Source organism: Myiozetetes cayanensis, unplaced genomic scaffold (genome assembly GCF_022539395.1).
Source record: "Myiozetetes cayanensis isolate MyiCay16 unplaced genomic scaffold, myiCay2020 scf12, whole genome shotgun sequence".
Classification (NCBI taxonomy): Eukaryota; Metazoa; Chordata; class Aves; order Passeriformes; family Tyrannidae; genus Myiozetetes; species Myiozetetes cayanensis.
The window spans coordinates 4589368-4600714 of NW_026086826.1; the positions used below are offsets into that span (position 1 = coordinate 4589368).

Consider the following 11347-nt stretch of genomic DNA (forward strand, 5'->3'; position numbering starts at 1 on the left):
CCAACATAAATGGTTCTATGATGCAATGGCCCAGTGCAATCAAGTGTAATTTTACTTCTGAATAAGAGCAAAAGTCACTTCAGTCACATGATCAGGTTAAAGACCCCCATTCCACAGAACTAAACCACATGAATCCTGTACCCCTCAAATAACTGCTGTTATCAATTTTACATTTCAAGGCTAAAATAGCTAGACACAACAGAGGTAAGTTTTACATTAGCTTAGCCCTAACTTTTCTCCTTTTCATTTGCTAGAAAAGAGCATTTGATAGATAACTTCATGCTCAGCCATACTGATTTATATTAATTTTACTTTGAACATATAAATGCTCCTGTTACTTATCAGTAAGTAACTGGGGATGTTTGCCTCATTTGTTATCTCAAGAATTTGTATTTTTTAAATATTAAGATTTAATGATCCAGGTAAACATCACTTTCACGTATCTTCAATGAAGATTTATGGCACATAAATAAGACCCTGATTAGCTATTTTAGGAGTTATTGAAGTATTTGGTGTTAAGGCTTCTGCAGTGTATTTTTCCAGCTGTACTAAACAAGTTCACTTCTCAAGGCATGCAACTTTCACTTCTGAGTCATCTAAGTAGCCCTGGGCCTTCACTTTGCTGTTGCTCACTTTTAAGCAGAACAGAACTTGTTTACAACTGGAGGAGCTGAAGAGTAGATGCAAGGTCTTGGCCTTTAACAGTTTAATCTTTACAGGTACATCAAGATCACAAGGCTCTAACTCACTCACATTGTTAGGCAATAGCTCATTACCCAAATTCTCAGCTCTGAGGTTCCAGGACTTTTATCACAAGCCACCTTTTAACTGTGAAGCTACACATCAGACACAGCTTTAGTGGAACTTAAGGCCACAGTCATGTGCTTGGAGTTTTGCATGATCATTGGGAACACAGAGATTAAAGGAAAAGCTGGGCACACCTGAGTGCCAGATTTTATAATGCCACCCTTTTGATCTAAATCCCATGACTACAAGCTAATGGATAACTGGCATATTATCAGCCCCATGACATGCAGTGGGAAAGGCTAGGGATGAATGTTGTGTATCCAAGGAAGTTGGCTTTCCAGCAAGCCCAGTCTTCCCCTCCTGTACTGTCAGCATTCAAAATGAATGTTGGATTCCCAGAAATTGACCCTGAACAGTCCATTCTCATGACAGCAGATGCAGAAATGAGCACGTTGATGTGGTGCATGAAAATGTGCCCCACCTTTGCCAGTCACATCTGTGCTTTGAGCAATACTGCAGTGCCCAGAGCTCAAGTCTTGACAGAACAATCAAACCCTGTTCCTTTACCTTGTAGCAAAGCTCTTTACCTAAAAGCATCAGCAGCATTTACTACAATGCCCATGTCCACAAGTGCAGCCTGCACCGCTTTCCTCCTGACAACTGCACAGAAAAACAGTAGACAGGGTGCTCTTTTCACAAGTTTAATAGAGTTACAAAAGGATACCACTGCTCTATATGTAACACATGGCTAACCACATACACAGCATTGTCACTAAGGTCAACAGGGCTTGATGTACAGATACTGATCATTAGTATTTTCTATGAAGGTACTGTCAACAGGACAAACTTTCCTTCAAGTAAAAAAGTTACTGCTTACAACTATAACATGATCCCTTGACTCAGATGCAATGACTTAGTCAAAGTTCAGTAACTGATGCTTTGCTCTTTACGTAAGGCATTCTAATTTCCACTCAGGCTGAATGTTTATTTCTGCTTGGCAAAATACTCTTTACTTTTCTGAACATCAGGCTTGATTGTGTCACTCCCAGGCTTCCAGCCAGCTGGGCACACTGAAACGATAAAGAGCGTTTAAGTCTTCCCAGCTGCTTTCTGCAGAACACCTTTTACACAACAGTGAGGGCAAAACAGCAGCTCAGAACATGTACACATCTTTGCAACACACAGATGGGGCATGCAGGGTCACACTGTGTTCAGTTTATTTTACTCTTTATTTGTTCACTGGGCAAGTGAACCAGGTGTCTGCCCACAGATCAGGGGGTCCTTCACACGTGCACCCCCTCCCCATCCCACCTAAGGGCTTCAGAGAAGCTCAGCAGCTCAACACCAACTCCATCAGCCCAGGCCAGAGAGGCTTTAACACCCTCTCAGTACATTTATCTCCTGGCATCCAGTCAAGTCTGTATTCCCTTATCTTTAATTCACCCTCGTGCCCAGTTCTCCAGTTTAACACTGAGGGGGAAAAAGCGTTAAACTGTCACTACGTGGCTATCAGAAAGCCACCACGACCCAGAGGTTTCATGGTCTCAAATTTGCAGCCACAGCATTCCCTGTTTACAGCCATTCAACTGCTTGGTGCTTGCTCCACACAGCACTGGCAATTACAGCTGCAGTGATCTCAGCTTCTGAGTGTTGCTACCCATCTTATTCTAGTCTCTCCTGAGTAGCTTAGATGCAGTCCTAGTTCTAAAAACTTTTGCTACTCCAAGCCACAGTAAACCCCAGAAGGCTTCATTTGCATGACATGTGACTGCTCCATCAAGTATTTGGGATGTTCCCTCACCTGACATGTTCAGAACGACTGACTCTCTTCAGGCTATACCAGAGCCACAAGAGTAGCTTATTAAAATAAAACCTGCAACTGATTTACCTGTTCTGAAGCACATTAAGTATGCCCAGCAGCAACACATGTCATTAGTTAATGACAACAGAAGACTACCAACACCTACGTAGCAATTCTGAGTTTATAAACTTGGTTTAAACTTTTCATCTGCGGTGCCTTTTTGTTTTTCGATTCCTGCAGAAGAGCTGCCAGCCTGAAGCACCTTATCACCCTTGAACTATGGGCACAGAGACTCCTCTATTTTCCCCTCACTACATACTGACAGAAGGATCAGCAGACTTTCTGGGAATCTGAATGCTTTGCCTAACAGACTGCATCAAACACTACCTCAGAATTGGCGGGCTCAACCTACCAAATCCAAGAGCAGAATCTAAATCATGTTTCTTCATGTTCTTCATCTCTGTCTCAAGTATTTTCTGTTCAATTGGAAAGGATACAATTGCTCTGTGCTGGACAAGACATCCATCACCAACTTGATTTAAGTGATCTCAACATTAGCAAGTACTCAGTGGACAATTAACTGGAACAGGATAAAGAACTACGGTGTCCTTCAGCAAGCAGCTTCACAGAACCAGCTGCATTTCAAGAACTACAATTACTTGCTGTGCACAGATTGATACATGGACTTAGCACCTTTCAGTAATCCTTGATTTAACCTGCCTACTCAATACTGTTCTTCAGAGAAAGCATTGAATTAAAATGAATAAACTCTTACCTTCTCCATGTTTATCTGTAAACTGGAAGGCCTGGACAAGTCTGATGGTTTCATCAACAGAACGGCCAACAGGAAGATCATTGATTGTGATCTGCCTCAAGATGCCCTTGTCATCAATAATGAACAGGCCCCTAAACAAACAAACAAAATCAACCCCAAAGTTAAACACAGCTTTTTGAAAGACTGAGTAGGTTGAAATGAGTTTCAAAAACTCAAAGTTCAGTATTCAATTATGGCAGTAAGTGTGCCATCTAATATTACACCCTTATAGCACTGAAACACTGGCAACTGAAAGCCTGACATTCAGCAGGAACTAGGAAGGACAGGAGGCAGCTCAAAACACTGATGCAGGAAAGAAATGCTTCCTACTTAAGGAAGATCTTAGTAAAAGACAGAATGGAAGAGAAACCCAAGGAAAAAGAGTAAATTCAAAGAGAGGCATTCTTACATCCAAAAAAAAAATAAAATCCTACACACTGTTCTCAAAACCCCAACCAGAAACAGCTCAGTCCTCCAAAGTCAGGTTAAAGTTAGCAAGAATTCAGCTCCCTCAGCAATTTATACCAAACTAAAAGATAAGGCTTGGGGTTTAATTAATCTGTACTTTGATCACTAAATATCTGTAATCATTCTCATGACTATGTAGGTCTTGCATTACCAGTGTTTGCAGAGGCTCACCTGCATCATATTCCTGCACTGTGCAGCATTGATCCAACTAGACAAAAGCACAGAAGTCTAAGCACTAAGGAGAACCAAGCAGCATCTCCCCCTGTAGGAGTGTTAGACAGCCTGAAGGAGTTCACATCTGGAACAGCCAACAGCTTCAGTTTGCTGCAGGTGTTCAAGTTCTCACAAGCTCTGTGATCATCTGACATGCTCCTCGTACTGCAACACAAGACCTTATCAGCAAGTTTACCCTCTGGTGTATTTACCTGTATGCAATACCCTCATCCTCCTTCAGTACTCCGTAATCTTTGGCAATGGCACGTTTTGTGTCAGAAACCAAGGGGATTTTCATGGTGCCCAACCCGCCTTGCTTCTTGGGAGTGTTGATCCTAAAAGAAGGAAGTTCAAATGTTACAAATGTGGGCAGTTCAGAATGAAGGTTAAAGGTACAACAGAAGCTGATCCTTTCTGCAGTATCGTACTCAGTCAGCCAGGAGGCAACAAAAGAACTGACCAGTTGTGCTCAGTTCTGATCAGAAGTAGCTGGCACTACAAATACTTCCCAAGTGCCTTTGACACTTCATTAAGCAAGTTTAAATACACTCAGGATTCAGTTCCTGCAAGAACTGAGGCCAGGCAGAACATTCCATTAGGTTAAAACGGATGATTCTTACCAGGCAAGGTGACAAAAGTGAGAGTCAACAGAAGCTCCAATTACTTCACAGTTGATTTTCTTGAATTCATCAGCTCTGTCACTGTATGCAATAATTTCAGTTGGACAGACAAATGTGAAGTCCAGGGGGTAGAAGAAGAACACAACATATTTTCCTAGAAAAGCAGCATAACCAGTTAATCCCTCTCAGCCTTTCAAGAGTTATATTTGATATCAACCATTCAAATACTGATAGAGGGTAAAAAGTCTTAACACAAAACTACCTTTAAAGAGTAAATGACAAACTACTCCAAAACCAGACAGTCAAATTTGCCAGGGAATGCCTGTCTCCTGACTCTACTCCCATAGGCCTGCCCAGAGAACACCTCTGGGTGTGCCACACTAGAAGACCCCGTGGCTGACAATTAAAAGAGAAATGCCACAGGTCTGAAAGGCTACAAGCCAAGGAGACATTTTAACTGAAGAGGTGCTCTACAGAAAGGGACTTCACTGGTTAAAGGAATTAATCTACTTCTCATTGACAAAGATGGAAGAGAAGATTTTGCTGTTCCACATAGTTTGGAGATGTTACACCAGTCTCAGTGTGAGACACAGGGCAATAAGCCTGATGCAAGGTTACAGCTTGGAGGGGTTTTGTGCTAATTAGCAACAGTTATCATAGGTGGGACATCCAGTCATGCTGCTGACAGCTTCCTGCCACCACTGAGAACCACTGCCTAAGTTCCACACTTCAGTCCACTGCCAAGTGGTCACTATTACTTTGGAACCAAATCAAGATGTATCTTTAGATACCCTTCCCTTCTGCCTATGGCCAGATTATCTGTGTCATTAGAGAGGCACAAACTTACCTTTGTAGTCTGAGAGTTTGATGTCTTTGAATTGTCCATCTGGCATTACAGCCGTGGCAGTAAAGTCAGGGGCTGGTTTTCCAATGAAAGCCTTTCCTGAAGACATCTTGATTTTTAATCTAGACAGGAGTTAACACCAACACAGTTCAGATAATGGTACCTCTGCACCAGGAAGTAAGCATTTATTCAAAGCATTTTATCAATCTAGACTGAACACCAAAGACAACTTGGCCTTGCTCCACAAGGCTTCAGAGTGACACGAGTTTTAACTTTGTCACCTGGGTACTCAAGCCACTACAGAGATACTACCAGCACTTCAACATGTTTGGCTCATGGCCTCCTAATGATACAGTAATGGTTATCTAAGCAGTAACAGCTCAAGAGGCTGGGAAAGGGCTAGCCTAGAGCCTTAGCAGAACTCAGAAATATCTTCCCATTCCACTTGGTGGATGAGTAGAAAGTCTGTTTTTTAGACCTTCCAATGAGAAGACCCTTGTTCAATTTTACAAGGGAATTTAAGACCTCAAACTTGATCTTCCTGTTGATTCTGAAAGAAAATAACTTCTGTTAATCCCTAGGGAACAGTGCTCTGCATAACTACACACTTTAACCCTTTGAACAGTTAAACCTTCTTTTTATTTGCAACCAGAAAGACCCGTGGTATGTGTGGAAATCACATTCTATGTTAACAATTAAAATTTCACCAAGTCTTTAATCAGTACAGCCAGGCTGTTTTCTCCTTAAGTCTATTGAAAAAATAGTAAGAGAGTAGACAAGGACAAGAGAACTCCACTTCTGGCTGCCTGCCCTAAAAGCTAGTCATCTGCAATACGCCCTGTGCAGTATTTTTGCTCGCTCTGGGAATGCAGAACATCACTTTAGTATTCCAGTTGCACCCAGAGCACAATCGTTCAAATTGCCAACTCTAGAAACCTTATTTCTGCAGCTAACAAAATATTCTTAGAAGTGATTTCACTTAAGTCATTCTATACACAGCTACAAGCCCCAGCTGCCTTGGAAACAAAAAAGCACCTCAAAGGTTAGCATGTTTCTAAGGAAAGCCAAGTTACAAGGATTCTTCCACGCTGTGCCTGCAAGGCACTGTGCCCGTTCTAAAAAAGGTTGAGAGCACCTCATTTCTTGGCTCCTTCCCCCCCTGCCAGGCACTTTGTTCCTGGAGAAACAGCCCTCCAGTCAAACGTTTAGCTTTCAAACCCCATTTAACTCTTTTTAGCAACGGTTTTACCTTTGAAAGTTTCTCTCTCGCTCCCCCCGGCAGCACACAGACATTAACCATCCACCTCTCGGTTTTTATTTTGAAAAGTGCCAACATGCTCGGTGTTTCTAAATGCCTATTGCGACAAAGCTCCTTATCCCCATGTTCACCCCCAAGGGTTTAGTCTTCAACTGCAGCAGTCTGGGAGCGAGTCTTACAAATAAAGGTGGCCAGAGCAAGAGGGAATTTGCAGGATGCAACTGAAGCAGCCTGGCAGCAGGACATCAACAATCCTGTACCCACAAAGGCAGGTGCAGCTCCCGAAGTGCAATTCTGCACAAAGAAGGGTGGAAGAGCCATTGCACAGTATTTTGAGACGCCTCCAACTGGCCGGTTTTATCTTATAAGCAAAAGCTGTGTGGCCTGGTGTGCATGACCCCGCGTTTTGTCAGTGAATTACATTCTTTTCTCAAGCCCAAGGTCACACTCCTGCTCAGGACTGCGCCAGTCCTCCTGCATTTGTTCCACCAGCAATCCCCCGGAGTATTTCACTAGGTACTCAACGTCAGACAGAAGCCATCAGACTGCTCTTTAATACTTCCCCTTCCTAAACTACAAGTTATCGCCCCCATTTTAGGTAACATGAAGACCTTTTAACATCGGCGGGAGATTTCGGCTGCCTCGTACTGCAAGAGAATCGCATCTGCTTTCCTCGGGGCGCCTGCTGCGACCTGGCCAACCTTTCTGCTTTTCTCTCTGGGGTCAGCACGTGTTACGCTCGGGTTTTTAGCCACAGCATTTCCTAACCCACAGAGGAACAGACCACAGAATCATTGTTGTTTCCTTTCGTTCTGGAGGAGAGCAGAATGAACGCTGTAAATCACGAACACTCGGAGCCGGTCAGAGCAACCTTTGTTGCTCACAGCCGCAGACGGCCTCAATTATCTTCAAACGCCAATTACAATGAGCCAGGCCCTGCTCTCCGAACCAGCAATTCATACCTTTAGGGTGCCTCGAACAAAAGTCGAAAGGCCGCTGCAAACCACACCCACTTTGGCACCTCCAGACCGTCACAAGGACGCGGCCGAGATGCGGGAGCCGCGGCCGGAGAGCGGCACCGCACCGAGGGCACCGCACCAGGCACCCACCGCCCACGGGCACTGCGGGGCGACCCCCGAGCCTCCCCCTGCGCCAAGGCCACTGCTACCCTGCTCTGGGGCAGGGGACACCCGGCCCCTCCATGTCCCCGAGCCGAATCAAGCACTCGGGTGCGTTTTTTCCTTTTTAAAGCTCAGAAGCGAGATGCTGACGCACCCCTCGGCTCCCAGCAGGCACTTTCTGCGCTCCTCCCGCAGCTCCTCCCCGTGCGGCGCTGATAAAGGCCGGGGCGTTGGAAGGACTTATCTGCCCGCTAAAAAGAAGAGCGGAGCGCTGACCGCGGGAAAAGCTCGGCAGCCCCCGCAGCGCGCTCCTCTCGGGGCCGGGACGTGGCGAGCCAGGCAGGGCCAGAGCCCTGCGCGCTTCGGCTCCAAGGGCGCAGCTGCGCAGAGGGGGAGGGGAAGGCAAACGAGAAAGAAAGAGAGAAAGAAAAAGAAAAAAAGCCCCCTAAATAAATTTAAGAAGGGGAAGAAAAAAAAAAGGTAAAATAATCACTGTGCAAACACCACCCCCCCCGCAGCGGTCCCGCGCACACTCACGCGAAGCCCGGGCCGGTCCCGCACACGCAGCGCTCCCTCCCTGCAGCAGCGCTCCCCACACTGCGGCGGCCCCGCCGCGCCGCCCCCTTTATAGGCGCGCCGATCTCGCGAGGGCCGGTCCCGGGGCAGGGCCGGTCCCCCCGCCCGCCAGGGCACCATGACTTGGCACATCCCGGTTATCGGCGCGGGCCGCACCCGCGCTGCTCCCCGCGCTGATAACTCCCTGCGGACAGCGCCGGGAGGTGCCGTGGAAATAGCAAATGTAAGCGGCTGTAAGCGACTGATGGGCTTAGCGCAAGGAGAAATCGCTTTTTTAAGGCCTTCATTAACCAAGACGCGACTGTTAGAAGTCCTCGGAGGGTACACAGCGCTTTGAGGGAGCATAAAAGATGCCTGGCGCGTTAATTCAGGTGAATTAAGGGTTGGCCACTGACAGTAGTAAAACAAAACCTATAAACAGAGCCATGTGCATTCACAGTGCTGCTGATGCTTCTGTGATACTTCAATACTGATCAGTTCAACGTGTTACAGAGGTGCGGGGTCAAACCTCCATCCTCTTGCTCTGCTTTACCTACTGCCTCCTCAACCTGCCACTCATTCCCGAGGCTTTCGTTGACTCTTCCCCATCAATGGGAACGCCGACCCAAGCCATGCAAGTCAGCAAAACCAGCTGAAAACTAAATGAGGTCTAACCTTTCAGCTTCAGTGGTGGTATGGAAACTCTTGGAGGATACAATTACTTCAGGAAGTTTTGCATCATTCACAGAGTGAAGCTGCTCTGAGGGATATTTGGCCTCAGTGAATCCTCATAAGCATTGTGTTTGGATCCAAGAGTGAACAGAAGCAGTACTTTTTGAGGACCAAACCCCGAATTTAAATATTAAATCTTTATTAGATAATGAATACTAAAGGCCTTTAAGCACGTATTGAGGATAAAAATGCTTGCTTTAGTCAAAAGTAAGAAATGCATTTACCAACTGATTTTTACTTGCCTTTTTGCAGTTAACAGCTGTGTTTCTTATACTTGTTAAAACTTGATTACAAATTGTAATAAGGAGAAAACCGCAAAGGATTAACAAACTTAAATGTCTGTAATTGAGATCGCTGTGTAGTGTTGCTGGGTGGCCAAACCCACGTGGTGATTCACCCAGAGATGGCTGGTTTTGGGATCAGATTAAATTAGTCTCAAAATAATAAAAGCAAGTAACATGCACGTGTGTACTCAGGAAAAAAAATCTGCACTCTCTTCTTGCAAATGATTTATCTAACGCTGTTTCTATTGTTATAGCATACTCAATCTTTTAAAGAAAGAAGTTTGCTACTTTCTTAACATCAGTGTTGTCATGAGAATTGAGGTCTATATGGTGAGATATGTATGTACCTCCCTGTAATCACCTCAGACCAATGAAACTGTGAACAGATGAACCCCTGAAAGGTCAGGCAGTCCTAATTAAAACCTCTAGAACAATGTAGTCCTAATGCAACTCTGGCATGTTTACCAATGGACAAATCAGAAGTTTCTTTCTCCTGGTTTTTGACTCCTTTAATGCTTGTTATGCTCATTTCTCATACTTTCAGGTGCACAATGTACCCAATATGGTAGGCAGTTTGTTCCAGGTTTGTGCATAAGCATTGCATTTCCATTCATATGTCCATGGCCTCATTATTTTTGATTGATTTCTGAGCTTGTCTTTCCAAACATCAATTTTTTGGAGGTTTTGGAGTAATACCTTGTCAGGGCCACTCCTTGTTCAGCAAGCACCTGGGTCTCTGCAGCTTTTTTCAAATTTTTAGATGTAAGATGCTGTTTAAGATTTAAAAAAATTAGGTTTCCCAGGAAATAAAGGGCATGTCCACCCCTGCAGGTGCTAGAAGGATGGAGTTCTCTCCCCACCTTGCTTCTCCACAAAGCAGCATAACCGTGGTGCAGTGTTCTGCTAAAATAGCTGCCAGACAGGATCAGCTTGTACCTGATTAGCATGGAGCATCAGAGGCCCAGTGGCCTCTGCACCCATCCACACACACAGGGACACAATAAGTAGTTCATCTGTTAACAAAGAGGAGCTGGCAGGCCCTGCAGTGCCAGCACACTGGAACTACCCAAAACCAAGCTAGATTTTACATCCATCACCTTGATCACAGCATCTCCCGTGTATCCTGCTTGATGTGAAAAACAAATACACTGCTGTGTGCAAAAACAAAGGCAAAGAAATGGGTTCTGTTTCAGAACACTACCACACATTTGGGTTTCCATGCACTTTGTCAGAAGAGAATTTGAGGGGTTTGTGTCCAAGACTTCTAGATTAAGATGAATTTAGTTGGAATAGTAATGTGAACTGAGTTTGGGCAATACTGGGCATGTCCCTCGGGCATGCCTGCTCTCTAAAGCCAGTGTGTGATAACATCATAACATCCCCATGCACGAATCCTGAACATACCAAACTTCCACATGCAGGTGTTACTATCAGGGACACAGTAAGAGTAAAATCCTGGCCACATGGGCACAGAAAGTCAACTGAAAAGTCAACAACTGACATGTTCCCAAACCATGGGGCATTTATGCACGAGCAGCTGGTGCACAATCATTCTAATGAAAACAATTTCATATCATTAAAAAGACAATGCACATATTTGCTTTCCTTGTTTTGCTCAAATGAAGGCTGTATTTCTAGGTCAAAATGTCTTGCACTACCTCTTCCTTCTCTGCATTTCTTCTTTTTTCAAGTAGCAAGCCACTACTGTATGTTTGGATGACAAAATGTTTTACTCTTCCTTATCTTTTCTCTTTTAGTCCCTATAATGTTATTGGAGGCTGAGGTTTGTTAAGGTTTTCACATGTGATATTTATATAAATCAAACATCTTCTGTTGCATGAAGACTGTGGATTTTTAAATGGATTTGTGATTCACAGGGTCTCCATAAAA

At 44.6% G+C, this 11347-nt stretch overlaps 1 protein-coding gene across 1 annotated transcript; it reads right to left on the reverse strand.

The window, feature by feature from the left end:
- Positions 1 to 1432: 1432 nt before the first annotated feature.
- Positions 1433 to 8493, reverse strand: PRDX1 (peroxiredoxin 1). Its single transcript, XM_050307559.1, has 6 exons — positions 8424 to 8493; positions 5511 to 5629; positions 4664 to 4817; positions 4256 to 4378; positions 3324 to 3454; positions 1433 to 1817 (listed from the first exon to the last, which is right to left on the reverse strand). Exons 2-6 carry the CDS (start codon positions 5614 to 5616, stop codon positions 1732 to 1734), a joined length of 600 nt encoding a protein of 199 aa, XP_050163516.1. The 5' UTR covers positions 5617 to 5629; positions 8424 to 8493; the 3' UTR covers positions 1433 to 1731.
- Positions 8494 to 11347: the final 2854 nt, after the last annotated feature.